We start from the raw sequence: 25,458 nt of genomic DNA, 5'->3' as shown, positions 1-25,458 counted from the left end.
TTTTCTGTTTTGTCATTTATTTATTCAATGATATCAAATTATTCAAATTTTTTGTCATTTTGTGTTTATAGTCGAGATGAAGCCGTCCTTGCATCATTGCTGGAGGAATAGTTCTGCTTTGGGGTAAATACAATCCATGTTTTTACTGTTATACATAATAGATTCACAGTATGAGCCTAATATCAGTAACCATTGGCATTGAAGTTAACTCAGTCATGCAAACGGGGAGGTGGAGGAGACAAAAACACGTTAAAGTGGTCAAAAGTTGTGTTTTAAGGAGACAATTGTTTATTCAGCTGTGCTGTTGAATGGTCCATGAAGCAGCAGATCTGTTATGGCCACAAGAGGGCGAGATTTCTGCTTTTATGAAAAGACACCAGTGTTGTATTTATTGAACAAAACCAAAGCATCAGAAGTGAACGAAAGAGGTAGCATTCAGTGCTTTACCTGCTGTCTTTCTCATAATGCAATGCATGTAAGCTTTAGTACTCCCACAATACTGTCAGTCTCAGAACATAAACTGTATGGCACACACTAATACATTTTTTTCTTTTTATAAATAAGTCACGTTACTTTTCTACAGTTGAACATCAAACATTTAAGTATAACAAAACATACATTTGTTTGCAGCTGTGTGCTCCATTTTAGACCTCCAAATGATCGTGTTTGTTTTTTTTGTTTTGATTTTTAAATATTAATCCAGAGCACAGCACATTTTTTAAAACGAGTTTGTAGTTTGTTTGTTTTGTTTTGTTTTTAAATATGAATCCAGAGCAAAACACTTTTTGGAAAACCAGTTTGTAGGTGAAGCCGTGTCCCATCCACATGGACCGATGTCTCATTCGGGACACAACATAAGGAAACTGCCCCCCAAAAAGCAGTTTCCGATCAATGAGACTCCTATTTTACAGATGGGATGTTCCGGGGGATGGAGTGCCCAGTCTTCCCAGTCTTCCCCTTCTTTTTTTCATGGACTAAGATCTTTTTCACCGGCATCAGCTCTGACCAGAAGAACACTGCAGCATCCTCAGGTGACGTCATGATGCTAGACTTTGGACCTGCTGAAAGACACTTTATTGTGAAATAATATACAAATCTGACTAGATTTTAAACATGAAATTTAAATACACTTCTTACCTTTTTGCATGTGTGATACGTCTGCTTTGCAGCACATTATATGGAATTGTTGCCACTCTCTGGAGGAGAAAACAGGAGAAAACTGTTAAAAGGTGGAAAGTACCACTGATGACCACTAGAGTGTAGTGTTTGGAGTTGAGTAATAGCTGTATCAGCTGTAAACAATATGACACTTGTTTTTTAAATAAAACATTAGTTAGTCTATGAAGGTTGTATTTCATCCAGGTCATTGTCATCTCAGGGCATTCAATTGATCGCAACTGGACTGTTTGGTTTGTCTTGGAAGACGTTTCGCCGGTCATCCGAGTGGCTTCATCAGTTCGTGCTCATAGACTTAGATTGGTTAGATTAGTTTGGAAATAGTCTCTCCTATTTCTGGGCCTGAGGTTGTCGAGGTAGTTAAAAAGGCCACGGGGTTGGATGAGATCCGCCTGGAGTTCGCTAAGGCTCTGGATGCTTTGGGGCTGTCTTGGTTGACAAGAATCTGCAACATTGTGTGGACATCAGGGGCGGTGTCTCTGGATTGGCAGACCGGGGTGGTGGTTCCTCTCTTTAAGAAGGGGAACCGGAAAATGTCTTCCAACTATCGTGGGATTACACTCTTCAGCCTTCCCGGTAAGGTCTATTCAGGTGTACTGGAGAGGAGTCTACGCCAGCTAGTTGAACTTCGGTTTCAGGAGGAGCAGTGTGGTTTTCATCCTGGTCGTGTAATTGTGGACCAGCTCTATACTCTCGGTAGGGTCCTTGAGAGTGCATATGAGTTTGCCCAACCAGTTTACATGTATTTTGTGGACTTGGAGAAGGCATTTGATTGTGGCGGTCCGCTCCCTGTATGATCTGTGTCAGCTTGGTCCGTATTGCTAGCAGTAAGTCAAAACCTGTTTCCAGTGAGGGTTGGACTGCGCCATGGCTGCTCTTTGTCACCAATTCTGTTCAGAAAATCTATGGACAGAATTTCTAGTCAGGACGTTGAGCGGAGACTGTTTGGAGGCTGCAGGCTTAGGTCTCTGCTTTTTGCAGGTGATGTGGTCCTGATTGCTTCATCTGACCAGAATCTTCAGCTCTCACTGGATCGGTTCACAGCCGAGTGTGAAGCGACTGGAATGAGAATCAGCGCTTACAAGTCCAGAGTCTATGGTTTTCGCCCGGAAAAGGGTGGAGTGCCATATCTGGGTTAGGGAAGAGATCTTGCTCCAAGTGGAGGAGTTCAAGTACCTCGGAGTCTTGTTCACAAGTGAGGGAAGAGTGGATTGTGAGATCGACAGGCGGATCGGTGCGGCGTCTTCAGTGATGCGGACCCTGTATCAGTCCATCGTGGTGAAGAAGGAGCTGAGCCGGAAGGCAAAGCTCTCAATTTACCGGTCGAGCTACGTTCCCATCCTAACCTATGGTCATGAGCTTTGGGTTATCACGAGTACATTTGGGTGAAATGAGTTTCCTCTGTCGGGTAGCGGTGCTCTCCCTTAGAGATAGGGTGAGAGGCTCTGTCATTCAGGAGGAGCTCAAAGTAAAGCCGCTGCTCTTCCACATTGAGAGGAGTCAGATGAGGTGGTTTGGGTATTTGGTCAGAATGCCCCCTGGACGCCTCCCTCGGGAGGTGTTTAGGGCACATCTGACCGGTAGGAGGCCACAGGAAGAGTCTGGGAACGCCTCGGGAACCCTGAGGAGGAGCTTCGACAAAGTGGCTGGGGAGAGGGAAGTCTGGGCTTCTCTTCTCAGGCTGTTGCCCCTCGCGACCCGACCTCTGCTAAGCGGAAGAATATGGATGGATGGACAGTAATGCGCCTCCCCGCCACTAGTTGGCGTAGCGAATGTCACAGTGAAACTCGTAAGATCCGACCAAACGTCTGGTCTTACCCGCTACTATTAGCTTATAGCTAGAGTTGGACATAACTTTGTTTTTCTAACCATTAGAAGGAAGAAACTAAATGTGGAGGACAGTGCTGAGAAGAAGTTAAAGTCGATGCTTTTGGTCAGAAGGAGCGGCGCTTGGACTTCATTTATAAGTAAAGGTAAGACCATAATAACGTTTTTTTTATTAAATGTGCTTTTTTGTGTGCTACAGTTTGTATGTGTAAAGTTAAAGTTAAGTTAAAGTACCAATGATTGTCACACACACACTAGGTGTGGCGAAATTTGTCCTCTGCATTTGACCCATCCCCTTGTTCACCCCCTGGGAGGTGAGGGGAGCAGTGGGCAGCAGCGGTGCCGCGCCCGGGAATCATTTTTGGTGATTTAACCCCCAATTCCAACCCTTGATGCTGAGTGCCAAACAGGGAGGCAATGGGTCCCTTTTTTTTTATAGTATTTGGTATGACTCGGCCGGGGTTTTGAACTCACAACCTACCGATCTCAGGGCGGACACTCTAACCACTAGGCCACTGAGTAGGTACTGGATGATATTCATTGAATTAAAAAAAAGAATCATCAAAAACATGACACAGCGTGGAGCTAGCTAACTTGGTAAAGCAGTTGGAAGTTAGCACTGCTAGACTGCACCATACTGAAGCAGAATGAGTTGATAACGCCGGCCAAGGAAGTAGAAAATGTCTAAACGGCGGAAATGTATCCATAAAAATTAGACATGAAATAACACCCTTCCTTTAGTGCACAGATGTCAAACTCAAGGCCCAGGGGCCAGCTCTGGCCCGCCACATCATTCTATGTGGCCTGCAGAAGCCTGGAAAAAATGGGTTTCAATAAAATACTTTGTTTTACTAAATGCATTTGTTCTTTCAATTTTAACAGAAAAAATGCATATTTTAAACTTTAATATTATCTGATCATGCCAGTTATCTTATTATATGCAGTATTGCAAAACTATTTTTGTGAGATAAAAACAAATAGTTAAATATCTGCTTGTCGCCTTTATTCATGAATTTAAAGCAAGATATACATTAAAAAAAAATCTAATAATCAAATGCATATGCATTTCGATTAATCATGATTAATCACAGGTTATTACCCGCATGCATAATGTCAATTGATTTTTAAAAATCGGCCCTCCGAAAGCAGCCATTACTGCGATGTGGCCCTAAATGAAAATGAGTTTGACACCCCTGCTTTAGAACTTTACAATCTTTTAATTCATTATAGTAACGCTGCCTGAGGCTGAACCTATCAGTGGCCATGATACTGAACAGCGCCCTCTGATTGGTTACGTCTCCACTAGTGGCCAATACTACTTCAGTTTTAATATTTGAAGTTTATTTAGTATTTTCTATGCTTGAAAATGCTTAATTTAGACCAAAAAAATTGTACAATATGCTTACAAAAAAAAAGTTTAATCTGCGATGTGGTAAAGTCGCATTATTTGAAGCATGATGTGACAAGGGCCGATTCCCGAGGTACTACTGTACTATATTTGGGAACAATTGGTGGTTGTACTTGTTTGTGTATACGTTACACAATAGTTTTACTAAGAAAAAAAAAATAGTTGGCTCTCTTTCTGTTTTTATTTTTAACCGCAGCCCAATTAGGCACAACGCTAGTGATTTCTTTGCAAAATAACCTTTCTGGTATGAATTATTTTCAACTGAAACCCTGATTTTAACCTCTGCTTGTTTGTTTCATCAAAGAATGGCTGCCATTGAGTACCTGGATCACTCTGGCCTTCAATTAACCCTCAAAATGGCCACCTTGTTGCCCTCCTTCATCTGTAGTCTCGCCTCGTCTTCTTTGGACGAGAAACGAAACAAAGCCAACAAAAGCAACCAGAAGGCGCTTCTTGTATGCAAATGAGTTTGTCTCAGGTGGAATTAGGTGCTTAATTGGCAGCGACTCATTAGCATAAGCATCTATGTCGCGTCCTTTGTGTCTTACTGTCTACCAGCAGCTCTTCGGACATGAGGCTGTCCTGGCGGTTCCCCAGCACGAAGGCCAGGAAGGAGAGGATGAGGGCGTCCATGATGCCCATGATAGCCAGGATGTAGGCCCAGCGCACCGAACAAGCGCCCAGCGTGTATTTGTCTGTCTGCTCGCCGCACATACGCTTCACCTCGTCACTGTCCCAGCCGTCGGGGTAGATCATGCAGCCCAGGATGAGACACGTTCCTGCGGAGGGAAGGAAAGATGGAGAACAATCAGTCCAGCTCGGTATGTTCACTAGGTTTTGATTTTAATACATATATATATAAATACATATACTGTGTATATATATGTATGTATATATGTGTATCTATGTATGTGTGGGGAAAAAAAATCACAAGACTATTTCATCTCTACAGGCCTGTTTCATGAGGGGGGGGTACCCTCAATCATCAGGAGATTTTAATGGGAGCATTCACATACCATGGTTTATATAGGGCACAGAGTGGGTGGGTACAGGCTGGCGTAGGGGCGTGGTGATTGGCTCATGTGTTACCTAGGAGGTGTTTCCGTCTGTGGCGGGATGCTGTTACAATTTCGCTGCGCTTGTTGAGGGATGACAGGTCTGGACGGTGGCCTAGTGGTTAGAGTGTCCGTCCTGAGATCGGTAGGTTGGGAGTTCAAATCCCGGCCGAGTCATACCAAAGACTATAAAAATGGGACCCATTACCTCCCTGCTTGGCACTCAGCATCAAGGGTTGGAATTGGGGGTTAAATCACCAAAATGATTCCCGGGCGCAGCCACCGCTGCTGCCCACTGCTCCCCTCACCTCCCAGGGGGTGATCAAGGGTGATGGGTCAAATGCAGAGAATAATTTCGCCACACCTAGTGTGTGTGTGACAATCATTGGTACTTTAACTTTAACTTTAACTTTAAATAATAAACAGTTTCTCTTTCAAGCATAGGTTGCATCTTTTATTACCACTATTGTAAGGTGTGCTGGATGCAAGAATTTGCCATGTTATTGAATATTCAACATTATTGTCTTTGAGGTCCCAAATGTGTTTGCTGAGTTCTGTGGTATTCCGCAGGTTTTGGTTCCTGAAAGAAGCCTTGTGATTGTTCCATCTGGTTTTGAATTCTCCCTCGGTTAATCCTACATATGTGTCGGATGTGTTAATGTCCTTGTGTATTACCTTAGATTGGTAGACAACTGATGTTTGTAAGCACCCCCCGTTGAGAGGGCAATCAGGTTTCTTTCGACAGTTACAGCCTTTGTTGGTTTTGGAGTCGCTCTGTCCGGGGGCCGACGGCTCATTTGCAATTGTTTTGTTGTGGTTTGAGATGATTTGTCGTATATTGTTCATGCAGCTGTAGCTCAATTTAATGTTGTTCTTGTTGAATACTTTATATGTGTATCTATATATGTATATGTGTATGTATATGTATTTGATTGATAAGTTTATTGCCATCTTAAAGAATTTAATCCATGTAGTGCTTTAAAAAGGCAAACGGATGGCACAAAAAGCCAAAAGGCTTGTTTCCATTGTGGTCCATTAAATATTCATCACATTTGATACATTCAATAATAAAATATATATAACCTGTAACATGTATATAAAAAATTACGTTAAAAAATGGATAAATGATGTACATATACACAAGTATACAGGTGATTTGAAAAACGATATATACAAAAATGGGGGAGGAGTATATACACTATGTACATGACACTATGTACATCACTATGCACATTTTAATGTATATGTGTATTTATACATATATATATATATATATATATATATATATATATATATATATATATATATATTCAACTGCAACTATATAATATTCTAAGAGTATAATAATATTAAATTAGACATTTAATACAATTTGTAGTTATTGACCAAATGTAATTTATTATTTTGATGTAATTTAAATATGACATAAGCTAATTCTGTCCAAATGTCAGTGAATTTTACATTTATATTTTTTGTTTTGAATGTAAATACAATTTAAATAAATAATACCCCAAAACATTGATCTAAATCCTTAATTTTCGTTTAACGAACTGTACCGTTCAAGCTACCCCGGTATGTTTCATTCAGTTTATAAGATTTATTATGCTTGCTGATGCCCGGTCAAAGTAGTTTTTTTGGATGGATGCTTCAAGTAGGAGGAGTGCGCCATCAATTTGATTGATACTGGAGTGAAATTTACGATGTAATCACGTCTAAAAGGAAGTTGTCTGCGTGGAACTTACATTGATATCTTAAGTGCTGCATTCATCATTTAGAAAGAGACATGTTTTGATCACACTCCAAGGTTAAACTTTTGTCAAAAAGTTAAATATGTTTAAAAATGTTAAAATATATTTGTATATATTATTTGTGTAGTTATACTTAAAATAACTGATGATGTAGCATTCAATGCTATGTAGAGCCCCATCACTTTAGTCTTATGCTGCCACCTAGTGGTGTGGATGACCTTACAGTTTCTTACAGGATGTTATTCATCAGTTTATTTTGGTTTTGTTCAACTCCCAAATTTCCCCTTTTCCAGTGTTCACTTGCATAACGTTTGTTTTGTTTTTACTGCTTTCTCGCAAGCACACAGGAGAAGCAATGTTTAGCTCTTTTTTTTGTTTGTTACAAGATTGATGCAGCCCTGAAAGTCTGATAAAAGTCATTAAACATTAACCTTTTTTTTTAAAAACTATTATTAATTGTTCAGCTTGAATCGTAATGAAAAACAGACCAAATAATTAGCATTTTTATGGTGTAGGACTCGGAGGAGGTCTTCGCTCTCGTGATGGCCTTCTTCGTCTTAACTTTCTTAAAGGAAGCCTTCCTCACGTTGTGGGAGTGTGAAGATGGCGGGTAGGAGGAGGCGGTTGCTGTGGCAACGGAGACAGATACTCTCTTATGTATGGCAGTACATGCTTGAAAGCAGCAGACATAGAGAGGAAAATGGAGAGCACTCCTGTCACATAGAGGATCTTTGACTAGCAGTAGGTGCGTAAAAATAACAGAAAACTGACCTTTGACAAGTAGTAGGTACTTAAAAACAGCAGAGTGCTCCTGTTATATAAAGGATCTTTGACTAGCAGTAGGTGCTTAAAAACAGCAGACATATGGAGGATATTTGACTACTCGTAGGTACTAAACATCAGCAGACACAAAGGATATTTGACTGTATAGGTAAACTTAAAAACAGCAGAGTGCTCCTGTTATATAAAGGATCTTTGACTAGCAGTAGGTACTGAGAAACCGCGGCCTCAAAGGATCTTTGACTATATAGGTACGTATAAACAGCAATGCACTCCTGTGAGTACCTAAAAACAACGGACAGAGACAGAAGTATCATTGACTAGTATTTTGTATAGAGGATCTTTTACCAGTAGTAGAAACTTAAAACAGCATAGTGCCCCTGTCATACAGATGATCTTTGACTAGCAGTAAGTACCTAAAAACAATGAACAGAGAGGATCTTTGACTAGTATTTTGTACTTTGAAACGAACAGAGTGCTTATAGAGGATCTTTTACCAGTAGTAGAAACTTAAAACAGCAGAGTGCTCCTGTCATATAGATGATCTTTGACTAGCAGTAAGTACCTCAAAACAACGAACAGAGAGGATCTTTGACTAGTATTGTGTACTTCGAAACAACAGAGTGCTCCTGTTGTATAGAGAATCTTTTATCAGTAGTAGAAACTTAAAACAGCATAGTGCTCCTGTCATATAGATGATCTTTGACTAGCAGTAAGTACCTAAAAACAATGAACAGAGAGGATCTTTGACTAGTAATTTGTACTTTGAAACAACAGAGTGCTTATAGAGGATCTTTTACCAGTAGTAGAAACTTAAAACAGCAGAGTGCTCCTGTCATATAGATGATCTTTGACTAGCAGTAAGTACCTCAAAACAACGAACAGAGAGGATCTTTGACTAGTATTGTGTACTTCGAAACAACAGAGTGCTCCTGTTGTGTAGAGGATCTTTTATCAGTAGTAGAAACTTAAAACAGCATAGTGCCCCTGTCATATAGATGATCTTTGACTAGCAGTAAGTACCTAAAAACAATGAACAGAGAGGATCTTTGACTAGTATTTTGTACTTCGAAACGAACAGAGTGCTTATAGAGGATCTTTTACCAGTAGTAGAAACTTAAAACAGCAGAGTGCTCCTGTCATATAGATGATCTTTGACTAGCAGTATGTACCTCAAAACAACGAACAGAGAGGATCTTTGACTAGTATTTTGTACTTTGAAACGAACAGAGTGCTTATAGAGGATCTTTTACCAGTAGTAGAAACTTAAAACAGCAGAGTGCTCCTGTCATATAGATGATCTTTGACTAGCAGTAAGTACCTAAAAACAATGAACAGAGAGGATCTTTGACTAGTAATTTGTACTTTGAAACAACAGAGTGCTTATAGAGGATCTTTTACCAGTAGTAGAAACTTAAAACAGCAGAGTGCTCCTGTCATATAGATGATCTTTGACTAGCAGTAAGTACCTCAAAACAACGAACAGAGAGGATCTTTGACTAGTATTGTGTACTTCGAAACAACAGAGTGCTCCTGTTGTATAGAGGATCTTTTATCAGTAGTAGAAACTTAAAACAGCATAGTGCTCCTGTCATATAGATGATCTTTGACTAGCAGTAAGTACCTAAAAACAATGAACAGAGAGGATCTTTGACTAGTATTGTGTACTTCGAAACAACAGAGTGCTTATAGAGGATCTTTTACCAGTAGTAGAAACTTAAAACAGCAGAGTGCTCCTGTCATATAGATGATCTTTGACTAGCAGTAAGTACCTCAAAACAACGAACAGAGAGGATCTTTGACTAGTATTGTGTACTTCGAAACAACAGAGTGCTCCTGTTGTGTAGAGGATCTTTTATCAGTAGTAGAAACTTAAAACAGCATAGTGCCCCTGTCATATAGATGATCTTTGACTAGCAGTAAGTACCTAAAAACAATGAACAGAGAGGATCTTTGACTAGTATTTTGTACTTCGAAACGAACAGAGTGCTTATAGAGGATCTTTTACCAGTAGTAGAAACTTAAAACAGCAGAGTGCTCCTGTCATATAGATGATCTTTGATTAGCAGTATGTACCTCAAAACAACGAACAGAGAGGATCTTTGACTAGTATTTTGTACTTTGAAACGAACAGAGTGCTTATAGAGGATCTTTTACCAGTAGTAGAAACTTAAAACAGCAGAGTGCTCCTGTCATATAGATGATCTTTGACTAGCAGTAAGTACCTCAAAACAACGAACAGAGAGGATCTTTGACTAGTATTGTGTACTTCGAAACAACAGAGTGCTCCTGTTGTGTAGAGGATCTTTTATCAGTAGTAGAAACTTAAAACAGCATAGTGCCCCTGTCATATAGATGATCTTTGACTAGCAGTAAGTACCTAAAAACAATGAACAGAGAGGATCTTTGACTAGTATTTTGTACTTCGAAACGAACAGAGTGCTTATAGAGGATCTTTTACCAGTAGTAGAAACTTAAAACAGCAGAGTGCTCCTGTCATATAGATGATCTTTGATTAGCAGTATGTACCTCAAAACAACGAACAGAGAGGATCTTTGACTAGTATTTTGTACTTTGAAACGAACAGAGTGCTTATAGAGGATCTTTTACCAGTAGTAGAAACTTAAAACAGCAGAGTGCTCCTGTCATATAGATGATCTTTGACTAGCAGTAAGTACCTAAAAACAATGAACAGAGAGGATCTTTGACTAGTAATTTGTACTTTGAAACAACAGAGTGCTTATAGAGGATCTTTTACCAGTAGTAGAAACTTAAAACAGCAGAGTGCTCCTGTCATATAGATGATCTTTGACTAGCAGTAAGTACCTCAAAACAACGAACAGAGAGGATCTTTGACTAGTATTGTGTACTTCGAAACAACAGAGTGCTCCTGTTGTATAGAGGATCTTTTATCAGTAGTAGAAACTTAAAACAGCATAGTACCCCTGTCATATAGATGATCTTTGACTAGCAGTAAGTACCTAAAAACAATGAACGGAGAGGATCTTTGACTAGTATTTTGTACTTCGAAACGAACAGAGTGCTTATAGAGGATCTTTTACCAGTAGTAGAAACTTAAAACAGCAGAGTGCTCCTGTCATATAGATGATCTTTGACTAGCAGTAAGTACCTAAAAACAATGAACAGAGAGGATCTTTGACTAGTAATTTGTACTTTGAAACAACAGAGTGCTTATAGAGGATCTTTTACCAGTAGTAGAAACTTAAAACAGCAGAGTGCTCCTGTCATATAGATGATCTTTGACTAGCAGTAAGTACCTCAAAACAACGAACAGAGAGGATCTTTGACTAGTATTGTGTACTTCGAAACAACAGAGTGCTCCTGTTGTATAGAGGATCTTTTACCAGTAGTAGAAACCTAAAACAGCAGACGTATAGAGAGGATCTTTGACTTTTGTAGTAGGTACTTAAAACAGCAGTGTTCCTGTTATATATATGTATCTTTGACGAGCAGGAGGTGTTTGAAAAACGCCCATGGAAAGAGGCTCTTTTACCAGTATTAGGGGCCTAAACAGCAGTGTGTTCTTGTCACAGAGATGATCTTTGACTAGCAATACATTCTTCAAAACAGCACGAATATAGAGGATTTTTTTTACCCGTGGTTGCTACTTCAAAACGGCAGTGTTCCTGTTACATAGAAGATTTTTGCCTAGCAGTACATGCTTAAAAACAGCAGACATATATTGGATCTTTTATTCGCGTTTTTGCTGAAAAACAGCAGAGCGCTCCTGTCAAAAAAGGATCTTTGACTAGTGTTTTGCTGTAGGTTTTGTCACCCCCCCAATTGAAGGAGAAAGTTTCCACATATACCCTTCTTCTTACTTGTTAGCGCTCAGTTGTGTGTCAAAAGCGAGGAGAAGAAGGTATGAAAAGAGGACACGTTAGAAGTTAGCGAGGTGAAGTGCAGCAAACCCTCCCCCCCACCCCAAAAGAAATAAATAAAAAAAACTTGAAAGGGAGACGGTGAGGAAACAAGGACATGCGTTGAAACATTCACAAGAATCCGCCATAGGAAGTCATTAAGGCTGACATTAAGCAAGGTGCTTTTAATTTATTTGCAGGGCTGCAGAAGTATTTTGGTGTCTTCAGCCAACAGAGGACGAGGACATTGCGTGAGAATTTTTTTTTAAATGGACAATAGTTTTCTTTGAAACGTATTATGCTTCAAATGCAGAATTTTGAAGCGTCACAGGTCCCTTGTGTGGAGGGCAGAGCAAGCAGCCTATTTAGTGACGCTCCCTTAGGATCTTAACCAACCAGCTGCTCTGCTTCTGCTGATTAGGAGCCTCATTAAGCTGCAGAGACCCCCAGAAAGACCTCCTTATTTCCCCGTCAAGACCCTGCTGTCAGGCAAGTGGACACACTATTATCATCATCATCATCATCATCATCATCTAATTTAAAGGGAACCTTATCCAAGTTTAAGTCTACAAAATAAATACATAGAAAAAGATATAGGGGTCTACATATACTTATTTTTATTTCAAATGTTCAAATTTTAAAGTAAACTTACAGATGGATCAATCTTCACCCACACCCTAAAAGATGAATTATGATCAATTCAAGTGAAATAATAATGTATTTTTTATTGAAAATAATATACTAACACAAGATAACAGCTGTCCTGATTGAATACTACTGGCACTAGTACAACTAATTATAATAACACATTTAATCTATATAAAATTCAGTTTTTTTCTATTGCTTAAAACGATTTTTAATATTAGTCATGGAAAAGTTTAGGGAAACGTACTTCAAAAATGCATTAATCATTTTGTATATGTTATGTATTTATGGAGAGTGTCTATATTAGAATACATCTCTTTAATTAGTTAAATTCATTGGGTATTTTTATGCATTTTTTATTTATTTATTCCTTTTTGAAAAATGGGGAAAAGGGGTTTGAGACTTAAGAATGTTTTGATAGTTTATATTTGGCTTTATCTTGAATATGTCTTGGCAAAAATTAGTTGGTAAGTTGAAAAACATTTACAATATTTTTTTTAATATGTATTTAATTAAAAATGTTCCCAATAAAATGTAGATGGTGTATTTAAATGTTTTTGTAATTATTTCAAAAATATTTATTAAAATTATTCACTGTAGTTTTTTCCTGTGTATTTACATTAAAAATGGCGCAATGTTTGAGGCTCCAGAATTGCATGATATTTTATTTGAATGTTTACATCTAATTTAGCTGGTATTTTTTTTTTTTTAAATAGTATTTTAAATATGCATATAATTTTTAAAATGTCAAATATATATCATATACTTTTGCTTTCATTAAAATGTTTATTTGCATCTAATTGTCAAATGTATCAAGTAATTTCAAAAATTATTTATTATAATTTTTGTTAATATATGTTTAATTTTAAACAATTGGGGTCTTGGTGTTGAGGCTTCACCATTTTAAGATACATTAGTTTAGGACTTTATTAAACAAACACACCCACATTTTCAGTGAGGCTCTCAATAAAAGGAAACGTTGAAATGAGAAGAAAAAACACTCTTGAATTTTTTTCCCCAAACTTTGAAATTGAAAATTTTGCACTTACATGATAGGTGACAGTCATAATCAGAGGCGGAAGAAATGGCATAAACAGTAGTCTGTCCCAAATTGGGTTTATTTAAAGTCTCGGTTTGCGTCTCCTCAGTCAAAGTGGTGTTTTAAAAAAAACGTATTATAATTTATATTTATTTAATTTAAAAAATAGGGGAGAAAACTCAAAAAAGTGTTTGAGTCTTGAGAATTTTGTGATTTTTGCATATTTGGCTTTATTTAAAATACTGTATCTCGTTGCATGCTACATTTTTATTTAATTTTAAAGTTTTTATCATCTACATTTATTGTGAAAGCTTACCTTTTGTCAGCTCTTTTTTGTCAATATGCATTTGCTGTTGATAAACGCACCAACCTGCCACCTTTGCAACTAGCGCTCCCCACAGGACTGGAGTGGAACATCTCCTACATTTAGCACTGGCTTGTTTTTATTTTAAAGTAGTTTCCAGTTTAAGCTCTCAGCAACAATGTTACTGCAATCTCAGCCCCTAATAAATTTGATTTAAAAAAAATACATATTTTATCATTTCTATGCATTTTAATTAACCAATGCCAGAATTTCTTTGGTGTGTCTTTGTTTGCTGGCAGCAGTTGCTGAACATCACCTCTGTATGTTATTTCCACTTCTGCCTCTGAGGTGAGAAAATCGTCTGCAGTGCCGTCGTTAGATCCCCGCCCTGACGACGCCACAATCCAAACTGCTAGTCCCGCGTGTAGCCCTGAAAACATGCTAAAGTGGCGCTTTGGCTGATGTTTAAAAATGGAATATATAATCACGGCTCAGACAACTTGTGCAGTCCTAGAATCTAGGTTGTGTTCTATTTGCTGCATGTATTCATTTTTATTTTTTTAAATATATTTTGTTATTGACTAGTTTGGATATCGGCCGCCATTCCGTGACCTCACAGTGAGCGTGCACGTTTCCTGTCAAATTGTTAGCGCACGTTAATGTCAACGGCCTCCTCTGGCTAAACCTGATTTGCAGGCTGCTGACAGTCCGTCCCGACGACCTCCATCTGCACCGTGTCGTCTTCATCCCGCCCATAAAACATCCCCTTTGACGGACACCTTGTTTATTTGTCTCCTGGCAGCCATGTTTGTGTTGTTTATTGACTTGAGCTCAGCAACTTGTCAATGACAGAGCTAAGGAGAATTCACAGATTGGTTACTGCGCCTTTAAATCCTCATTAGTGAAAGCAGGTGATCCACTTTAATCCTCACAATTGGTCTGTGGTCCTGATCCGAAGAGACCCGATGATTCCCTGCTGACATGGATTTTAAATGTGCCTCCGTCAACAATTTTCTCTTGTTTCTACAGAATGAGTATAATAGATTAAGCTTTTATTTTCATTGGACATTCATTAAAAACAACGAAATTGTGGAATATTCATGGCGGAAGCTGCCATGTAAGACGCTAACCTCGAGAGGTGGGAATCTTTGGGCGCCTCACGATTTGATTACGATTCAAAAGCTACGATTAAACATATTGATTCTTCTTTAATTTCTGTATATGGATGCAGTTTTATATTTGTTTTCGTTTCACTAAATAAGCGTTAATCATTTGCAACTTTTTAAAAACAGTGCATTTGTAATGAAAAACAGATACATTAATTATCTTTACATTTACTAAATTCATGGAAATGTCTGCAAAAATGGAACATAAGTGCCCTAAAATAAAGGAGCTGGTCGGCTCTCTCATTTAGGTGGCTCGCTGCACTCAGACAAATTTTTGTTTACTTTACTTTATTTACAATGAATAAATCTATTATCCATTATTGATGTTTACGAATCGATTATATAATCGTCCATGACCAAATTGCATCTAAAAATCTACAAACCCCGTTTCCATATGAGTTGGGAAATTGTGTTAGATGTAAATATAAACGGAATACAATGATTTGCAAATCCTTTTCAACCCATATTCAATTGGATGCACTACAAAGACAAGATATTTGATGTTCAAAATCATAAACTTTTTTTTTTTTTTTGCAAATAATAATTAACTTAGAATTTCATGGCTGCAACACGTGCCAAAGTAGTTGGGAAAGGGCATGTTCACCACTGTGTTACATGGCCTTTCCTTTTAACAACACTCAGTAAACGTTTGGGAACTGAGGAGACACATTTTTTAAGCTTCTCAGGTGGAATTCTCTCCCATTCTTGCTTGATGTACAGCTTAAGTTGTTCAACAGTCCGGGGGTCTCCGTTGTGGTATTTTAGGCTTCATAATGCGCCACACATTTTCAATGGGAGACAGGTCTGGACTGCAGGCGGACCAGTCTAGTACCCACACTCTTTTACTACAAAGCCACGCTGTGTAACACGTGGCTTGGCATTGTCTTGCTGAAATAAGCAGGGGCGTCTATGATATTGTTGCTTGGATGGCAACATATGTTTCTTCAAAACCTGTATGTACCTTTCAGCATTAATGGCGCCTTCACAGATGTGTAAGTTACCCATGTCTTGGGCACTAATACACCCCCATACCATCACACATGCTGCCTTTTACACTTTGCGCCTATAACAATCCGGATGGTTCTTTTCCTCTTTGGTCCGGAGGACACGACGTCCACAGTTTCCAAAAACAATTTGAAATGTGGACTCGTCAGACCACAGCACACTTTTCCACTTTGTATCAGTCCATCTTAGATGAGCTCAGGCCCAGCGAAGCCGACGGTGTTTCTGGGTGTTGTTGATAAACGGTTTTCGCCTTGCATAGGAGAGTTTTAACTTGCACTTACAGATGTAGCGACCAACTGTAGTTACTCACAGTGGGTTTCTGAAGTGTTCCTGAGCCCATGTGGTGATATCCTTTACACACCGATGTCGCTTGTTGATGCAGTACAGCCTGAGGGATGAAAGGTCACGGGCTTAGCTGCTTATGTGCAGTGATTTCTCCAGATTCTCTGAACCCTTTGATGATATTACGGACCGTAGATGGTGAAATCCCTAAATTCCTTGCAATAGCTGGTTGAGAAAGGTTTTTCTTAAACTGTTCAACAATTTGCTCACCCATTTGTTGACAAAGTGGTGACCCTCGCCCCATCCTTGTTTGTGAATGACTGAGCATTTCATGGAATCTACTTTTATACCCAATCATGGCACCCACCTGTTCCCAATTTGCCTGTTCACCTGTGGGATGTTCCAAATAAGTGTTTGATGAGCATTCCTCAACTTTATCAGTATTTATTGCCACCTTTCCCAACTTCTTTGTCACGTGTTGCTGGCATCAAATTCTAAAGTTAATGATTATTTGCAAAAAAATAAATGTTTATCAGTTTGAACATCAAATATGTTGTCTTTGTAGCATATTCAACTGAATATGGGTTGAAAATGATTTGCAAATCAATGTATTCCGTTTATAACTCATATGGAAACGGGATTTGTATTATTTCCCCCACCTCTACTAACCACCTATCATCAGGAGAAGGGTTCGGTGTCTTGCTCAAGGACACATTGACATGAACTCGCAAGAGCGGGATCGAACCCGTTACCCTCCACTTTAGCCACTGAGCCATGCCGCCCCACTTTTCTGTGCTAAGACACTTCATCTGATTCCTGAGTGACTCCATTATTTCATTTTCTACTGCATGTTGTGTTTGGAGGCAAGCTTTTATTCTTATAGGATTCAGAATTCTTTATATTCTGAAAAACATTTTTTCTGAAAAAAATATTAGTTTTTTTAAAATTAAAAAAACATATATTTATCTTCCTTCTAGTAAAATGATAACATATACATTCAACTTTTTTACAGAAAAGAATGTTCAACTTTTTTTCTTTTTTTTTTTATTACTTTTTTTATTTCAAATATATGTACTAGTGGTTAGAGTGTCCGCCCTGAGATCGGTAGGTTGTGAGTTCAAAACCCCAGCTGAGTCATACCAAAGACTATAAAAATGGGACCCATTACCTCCCCGCTTGGCACTCAGCATTAAGGGTTGGAATTGGGGGTTAAATCACCAAAAATTATTGCTGGGCGCGGCCACCGCTGCTGCCCCTGCTTCCCTCACCTTCCAGGGGATGATCAAGGGTGATGGGTCAAATGCAGAGAATAATTTCGCCCCACCTAGTGTGTGTGTGACAATCATTGGTACTTTTTACATGTTTGTCACGTGCAACTTTTTTTCTTGCAAAACACATTTTTTGATAAACATGTACCGGTACATGTTTTATTCTTTTATGATTCTGCCCTTTTTTTCCCGGAAAAAAAACCTTACAAGCTTGTTTTACCCATCATACAGCTTTTTTTGTAATGAAGAAAAATAATCAAAATGTTTGTCCTCTAAAATGTATTACATTTTCTCAAACAAATATAACTATTCTTAAAAAAAATACACTTATTTTTCCTTAATACAAACCTTACATTAAAAAAAAAACCTGTTGGTTTCTTTTTAGGTTGTTTTTTTTACCTGAGAATAAGACATTTTAGGTATAAAAATAAACAGGGTGTCCAAAAATTGTCTTTACAATTGTGCAAAGTCAGTTGATAAGATGTTTAATAAAGTTTTATGAAATGGTGTCTAATGTATTCTGTTCCATTCCATTGCCACAGTTGAACCATTAATGACTTTATAACAAATCCAGTTAACAAATCTTGTCACCTGCTTTTGTTATAAATGTTTAAAATTGTGAAGAGACTTTATGGGTAGGATGTACATTTTTATTATGGGAAAAATATGACTTTTATAACATAAACATATATGATTTAAAAGATAATAATTCATACTATTTTTTTTTTATTAATAAGACTACTGTTTCCTAAATAACATGTTTATGTATGTATAGTATACATATATAAATTGTATATATATGTTTTTCAAAGTCTTTCCCTTAAATATACAACTTTATTCTCTTATTTTACTTTTTTTTTTAACTGCTAAAAAAAATTAATTTCACAGAATTTTTTTTAAGTTTAAATTATGCAGATTAAGTCTTGGGAAAAACATATATTTTCAGGTAAATATATTATTATACTTTTCACAATAAGAAAATTGTAAAAAAACGTTTTCTAAACCATTTCAGTGTGGCTTGAACACTCGATATAAAATAAATACATGTTTCCGATATCGATGCTGGAAAAATGCTTGTTAATCACAACAATGACTTTCCGTTTAGGAGGACCAACGTGAAGCTATATTTTCTCCTGCTAATTATTGCTGCTGACATTTTTCTTTTCTTTTTTTGCATGTAAATGACAATGTATGTCTTAGTGGCTGTAAACTTGAAAATTCAGCAGTTATAATCTCATATGTGAAGGAAAGAGAGCTTCGAGAGCAAGTTTTTTTGTCTGAAGAAGTTGTTTACACAAGTTGTGTTCTCACACTTGATTTATGGAGATATATAGATATATTTATTTATGTATATACTGTACAGATTTATGGTGCTTGATAGAGGGAGTCCTCTACTGATTGAGCTATCAATCTGGTCCATTCTTCCACTATCTTTGATTAGAAAACAACAACAAATGCTATGATTTATTCTCTTTTTTTTCTTTCTCTGATGGTTTCTTTTGTCAGGAAAATATTTATATAAAACAGGTTGGATATCAACACATTTTTTATCCAGTTCATCAAAAAAATGTAATGAGATTACGGTACATCACCTTGACAAAAACCTGTAAAAAAATGTGTTTTAAGTGAACATATAGTAACTTCTTGTTGTTTTTAAATAGTAAAAAGGCTATTTTGAAGCGTATGATACCTAAATGCTTTAAGCTTCTGAAAACAAACTGTATCCCTCATCCATTTTTAAAGAAAATTAGTTGCAAATGTGCAATCTGTATCAGATCTGGTTTGATAATACTCAGCTTACATCAGACCAGATTTGATTACAAAAAAAAAGTTCTTTAGGGTGGTGGGGGTTTTTTAGATAGTAAATGGCAGTTCAGTTGCCAGAATGTTATTGTAAAACCAAAAGTGCTACCTTTTTTCCATTCACATTAATGCACTGTAAAGCCAACCGTGTATTTTTACGGTAAAACACTGGCAGCTCAGTTGCCAGTATCTTACTGTAAAAATAACAGTAGTATTGTTTTTGGATTTACAGTATTTTTGGTGTAAAAACTACTGTAAATTTTACGGTGTGTCAGTTTAGTCGCCAGAATTGTATTGTAAAAATAAAAGTGGTACTGTTTTTCAATAGCAGAGTTGCATATGACGTCACATCCGTTTTTCTTCTTGGCGGCTTAATTCACACGATGGCCTGGCAGCTTGTGAGAGTGAGTGTAGAGTTTGAGCAGAAAATGCTGTGTTGCTGTTCAGTTCTTTGGTGTTCCACTCATTCCAATACAGAGCTAGGAAATAGCTTTCATAGAGTCCTGAAAGAAGTGGTTCATAAAGGTAATAAAGTCAGAGAAAAAACGAAAGTGTCGAAGGAAATGGCTCTTAAAAATATCACTTTCATCATCTTGTGGAATACAATCAGACCGCTCGTGTCTGCAGCGATCACTTTGTAAAATATTTGTTAGAACTTTTGATTTGATTGACAAACTTTCTGTGATGCAATCAAGTTTATTCTCCACTATATTAGTAGTGTTTGAGAGCGGAACTAAACGTAAAGAAAAGACAATAAATCGCTTTTGTTTTTTGTGTTCTTTTGTGGTAGCTATGCCTGAATATATCCATCCATTTTCTACCGCTTATTCCCTTTGGGGTAGCGGGGGGCGCTGGAGCTTATCTCAGCTACAATCGGGCGTAAGGCGGGGTACAACCTGGACAAGTCGCCACCTCATCGCAGAGCCAACACAGATAGACAGACAACATTCACACACCAGGGCCAATTTAGTGTTGCCAATCAACCTATCCCCAGGTGCATGTCTTTGGAGGTGGGAGGAAGCCGGAGTACCCGGAGGGAACCCACGCAGTCACAGGGAGAACATGCAAACTCCACACAGAAAGATCCCGAGCCCAGGATTGAACCCAGGACTACTCAGGACCTTCGTATTGTGAGGCAGACGCACTTACCCCTCTCCCACCGTGCTGCCTGTGCCTAAATATAACTACAAAGAGTTGGTTGTGCAAATAAACTAACGTCATGTTAAGTCCGAGTAATAAATATTGTGATTGATGGTCCAATCTACTGTATGTTTTTTGTTTTTCATAGCAAAAACTACAAGCTTAGTTGTTGTTGTGCAGGAAAACCAAGTGCTTTATTTGACACGGATGACCACATTAGAGCATCTTTGGTGACATTTGTTAGCATCAAGAAAATCCCCTTAATAGTATTAATGAAGTAGATGAATACATATCTTGTACGCTCAACAGCATATGCTGAACAGGAACAGCTAAATGGTACAAAATATACTTTACATCATAAAAACAACTGCAGACATGAATTGTAGATGAGACTAATATTTGTAGCAGGAAATCAACTGCAAACAAACGTATCCTTTTCCTCATTAGTGTCACGATCACAGCAGCACGGCACTCATTGTGTCAATCAAATACAATCTTATACGATGCACAAATATATCCAACTTTGTCTTCTACCGATTAATGATTAATTTGTGGACCTCTCCAGATGTAAAGACATGATGTGCCTCCAATATTTTCTTTAAATACCCAGAGTGTCAAGAGAAGCCCAGACTTCCCTCCCCCCAGACACTTGGCCCAGCTTCTCCCGGAGAATTCTGAGGCGTTCCCAGGCCAGTCGGGAGACATTGTCTCCCCGACTGGGTCTTACCTGTGGTCTACCGGTCGGACATGCCCTAAACACCTCCCCAGGGAGGCGTCCGGGGGGCATTCTGACCTGATGCCCAAACCTCATCTGGCTCCTCTTGATGTGGAGGAGCAGCGGCTTTACTTTGAGCTCCTCCAAAATGACAGAGCTTCTTACCCTCTCTCTAAGGCAGAGCCCCGCCAGCTGACGGAGGAAACTCATTTCAGCCGCTTGTACCCGTGATCTTGTCCTTCCGGTCAGAACCCAAAGCTCATGACCATAGGTGAGAATGGGAACGTAGATCAACCGGTAAATTGAGAGCTCTGCCTTCCGGCTCATCTCCTTCTTCACCACGACAGATCGATAAAGGATCCCCATCACTGCAGACAACGCCTGTCGATCTCACGATCCACTCTTCCCTCACTCGTGAACAAGGCTCCGAGGTACTTGAACGCCTCCACTTAGGGCAAAATCTCCTCCCCAACCCGGAGATAGCACTCCACCCTTTACCGGGCGGGAACCATGGACTTGGACTTGGAAGTGCTGATTCTCATCCTCGTCGCTTCACACTCAGCTGTGGACCGATCCGGTGAGAGCTGAAGATTCCGGCCAGATGAAGCCAGCAGGACCACATCATCCCCTCAATGCCCTGACTGCGCCGAGAAATTATCTCCATAAAAGTTGTAAACAGAATCGGTGACAAAGGGCAGCCCTGGCCGAGTCCAAGCCTCACCAGAAATGAGTCCGACTTACTGCTGACAATGCAGACCAAGCTCTGGCACTGATCAAGTGCTACCCTTTATACATTTACAGTAAGGCACCGTAACAACGACCAAAGATTTTTACTGTAAAACACTGGCAGCTCACTTACTAGAATCTTACAGTAAAAATGACAGTATTGTATTAATTGATTTAGAGTATTTCGGAGTAAAAGCGACTGTAAATCTTACGGTTAAAAAAAACCTGTCAGCCGTCGCCCGAAAGTGAAAAATAAAAGTGGTACTGTTTGTCGATTTATAGTCATTTGGTGTAAAAACCAGTGTACATTTTACATTAAAATTCAGGCGACTAAGCTGTATCCATAAAAATCTATTTTTTTTACATTGTTTAAGTTAGTTACAAATGTGCATTCTGGATCAGATCTGGCTTGATAAGAAGTTAGATTCCAAAAATATATATTTTTAGGGGTGGGGTGTAGTAAAGAATGCATCGTAGAGCGTTTTCTATTCGGGCTCCAGTACTCTGGAATGCCCTCCCAGTAACAGTTAGAGATGCTACCTCAGTAGAAGCATTTAAGTCCCATCTTAAAACTCATTTGTATATACGCTAGCCTTTAAATAAACCCCAATTTTAGACCAGTTGATCTTCCGTCTCTTTTTCTGCTCTACCCCCCTCTCCTGCGTGGAGAGATTATTAGGTGACCACAGGTTATTAGGTGACCACAGTCGGGACCCGTTGTGGACCACTCATCTGTGCATCAGTTAAGGACGTCTCTGCTCTGCTGACCTGTCTCCACTGGGGCGGTATAGCTCGGGTGGTAGAGTGGCCGTGCCATCAACCTGAGGGTTGCAGGTTCGATCCCCGCTTCCGCCATCCTAGTCACTGCCGTTGTGTCCTTGGGCAAGACACTTTACCCACCTGCTCCCAGTGCCACCCACACTGGTTTAAATGTAACTTAAATATTGGGTTTTCACTATGTAAAGCGCTTTGAGTCACTAGAGAAAAGCGCTATATAAATATAATTCACTTCACTTCCCTTCACTGAAGATGATCTCCTGCTGGCCCCACTATGGACTGGACTCTCACACTATTAACGAGATCCACTCGAAGTCCATTGCACCGGTCGCCCGAGGGGGGAGTCACCACATCTGCGGTCCCCTCCAAGGTTTCTCACTGTGCCCATTGGGTTGAGTTTTTACTGCCAATGACGTGGGATCTGAGCCGAGGATGTCGTCGTGGCTTGTGCAGCCCTTTGAGACACTCGTGATTAAGGGCTATATCAGTGGTTCTTAACCTTGTTGGAGGTACCGAACCCCACCAGCTTCATATGCACATTCACCGAACCCTTCTTTAGTGAAAAAAATATATATATATTTTTTCAAATTCAAGACAAAGTTATGTTGTTTTTTTTACTGGTGCACAAAATGAACCGTGCATGAACATCACCTAGGCCATTCTAAAACCTTAATTCTAGCCTGATTTAAATAAATGATAAATGGGTTATACTTGTATAGTGCTTTTCTACCTTCAAGGTACTCAAAGCGCTTTGACGGTATTTCCACATTTACCCATTCACTCACACATTCACACACTGATGGCGGGAGCTGCCATCAGGAGCAAGGGGTGAAGTGTCTTGCCCAAGGACACAACGGACGTGACTAGGATGGTAGAAGGTGGGGATTGAACCCCAGTGACCAGCAACCCTCCGATTGCTGACACGGCCACTCTACCAACTTCGCCACGATTTAGCCATTCCTTTACAAAATCAACACAGTGCATGAACTACAACAAATTACACACCTGCAAATCAGATGGAAAATTAGAGGGAACGTTGTTTGGTGGTATCCATAATACGCCAATAAGGAGAAGTTTTTATTTACACGATGAGTCGGGTGTGTCTTGACCTCCGCCAAACCCCTAGGGTTCGATCGAACCCAGGTTAAGAACCACTGGGCTATATCAATACACTTTGATTGATTGATTGCTCTGAATATGAGAAATTGTATTCCATTCAAATGAAAATGAGTGCGCACACTGTAAAATGTTGTAAATTCACAGCAAATGACTAACTAATGTTTCTTTGACAGTCAATTTACTGTGAAATACCAATAAAAAGCTATTCATTGCTGTGAAATAAGTGTATTGTACATTGTATTGTTACAATTTGATGTGTGCAAAAAAAAACAGGTATTTTTTTCACAGTGCATGTATACAATCTGGATCGATTTGAAATTCTGATCACTAAGTTAAATCTTTCATATTTAATAGTATTTTATGAAGTGATTTATATCTGAGTGTGTGTATGGATTCATTGTGCCCAAAGTGGATCGTTTTGAGGTGATGCTGCTCCATCCGAGTCTTACCTGCAGCCAGCTGCATCCAGCCGCAGATCTTGTAGACGGTGCCGGTGCTGCAGAAGAAGAAGAGGGCGAAGCAGCCGATGCAGCTGAGCACCAGCGCCATGGACATGCCGATGAAGAAGGAGGCGGCCTTGAACGCACCGGACGGGATGCTGGCGAACTCGGCGAAGCTGCCCTGGCACGTCAGGTCCCGGGACAGGCCGCTGCCGATGCAGTAGTGGAAGAGGCCGAAGTAGCCGGCCTGCGGCGTGTCGGCGCCGTCTCCGATCCAGTAAGGCTGGATGAAGCACACCACGTTGACGATGGCGAAGAGGATAGTGAAGATGGCCCACAGCACGCCGATGGCGCGGGAGTTGCGCACGTAGTTGGTCTGGTAGATCTTGGCTGCCTCCGAGGCGGGGAGCATGGTGCCGGTGCTCGGAGCACCCGGGACCATCCTCCTCCTCCGGGCGGACTGAAGGGACTCAAACCCCGGGAGAGACGCTCGCATACACCGCCGCTGTTTTACACGCCTCCTTTTTTTTTTTTTTTTTAGTCCAGCGTGACTTCCTTCACTCTCCTCGCCGCCTGCGTGGACGCTTCGTCGTGCTTTCTTCTCATCTCTCGGCAGAGAAGAAATGTTCTGCAAAAATAAAACATATGCAAGCAACAGCGTGTGTTCGCAAGTAAAAAAATAAAATAAAATTAAAAAAAAAATGGCTCTCGACCAAGCAGAGTCCGGGGATGAGCGCGCGGCGCTTGCACTGCCCACTGAACACAGCCGTGGATAATTCAGGGCTAACCCACATCCCTTTTAATCCCTGTCTGACGTGGAGCATATTATACTGTGCGTGTGCGTGTGTGTGCAAGCACACACACCGCGTGCGCTTGCAATACAAAAATAGATGTGCATATATTGCTCAAATGGTCACATTTCACATAAACTAATACAGAACGTTATTTATTAAAAATTAGATTTTACATGCATTTTTCACACAACAGCAACGTCAGAATTGAATAATAACGCCTCGATTTTTCTAGGGATGTTAAACCAGTAAGAAAACGTCATTACCCAGAATCCTCTACGAACGATGCTTCATTGTGATTGGTGCGTGACGTAAAGTGTAGAACGCGCGAAATTCTTCTTCTGTTAACTTTTTGGCTGGCTT

General features: G+C 39.5%; 1 protein-coding gene across 2 annotated transcripts; it reads right to left on the bottom strand.

Annotated features, from left to right (window-relative positions):
* Window positions 1–72: 72 nt before the first annotated feature.
* lhfpl3 (LHFPL tetraspan subfamily member 3) lies at window positions 73–25,114 on the bottom strand. 2 transcript variants are annotated; one of them, XM_061959589.1, is made up of 4 exons: window positions 24,314–25,114; window positions 4,960–5,190; window positions 1,138–1,196; window positions 73–1,058 (listed from the first exon to the last, which is right to left on the bottom strand). In XM_061959589.1, the coding sequence occupies exons 1-3, from the start codon at window positions 24,798–24,800 to the stop codon at window positions 1,174–1,176; spliced, it is 741 nt and encodes a 246-aa protein (XP_061815573.1). In that variant the 5' UTR covers window positions 24,801–25,114; the 3' UTR covers window positions 73–1,058; window positions 1,138–1,173. The 2 variants fall into 2 exon arrangements, with proteins under 2 accessions (XP_061815573.1, XP_061815572.1); XM_061959588.1 differs by having other exon boundaries at window positions 75–1,061.
* Between the last annotated feature and the right edge of the window lie 344 nt (window positions 25,115–25,458).

Source organism: Nerophis lumbriciformis, linkage group LG05, assembly GCF_033978685.3.
Source record: "Nerophis lumbriciformis linkage group LG05, RoL_Nlum_v2.1, whole genome shotgun sequence".
In the NCBI taxonomy this organism is placed as follows: domain Eukaryota; kingdom Metazoa; phylum Chordata; class Actinopteri; order Syngnathiformes; family Syngnathidae; genus Nerophis; species Nerophis lumbriciformis.
The sequence above is the reverse complement of the archived record's forward strand: the minus strand, read 5'-3'. Positions and strand labels throughout refer to the sequence as shown.

Bases quoted from the DNA above. Each gene is read 5' to 3' on its own strand.
- lhfpl3 (XM_061959589.1), bottom strand. From the start codon at position 24,800: ATGCGAGCGTCTCTCCCGGGGTTTGAGTCCCTTCAGTCCGCCCGGAGG. The intron at 5,191-24,313 runs GTAAGACTCGGA...TTCCCTCCGCAG, and splicing joins CTGGATGCAGCTGGCTGCAG to GAACGTGTCTCATCCTGGGC. The intron at 1,197-4,959 runs GTAAGACACAAA...TTTCTCCTCCAG, and splicing joins CGAAGAGCTGCTGGTAGACA to AGAGTGGCAACAATTCCATA.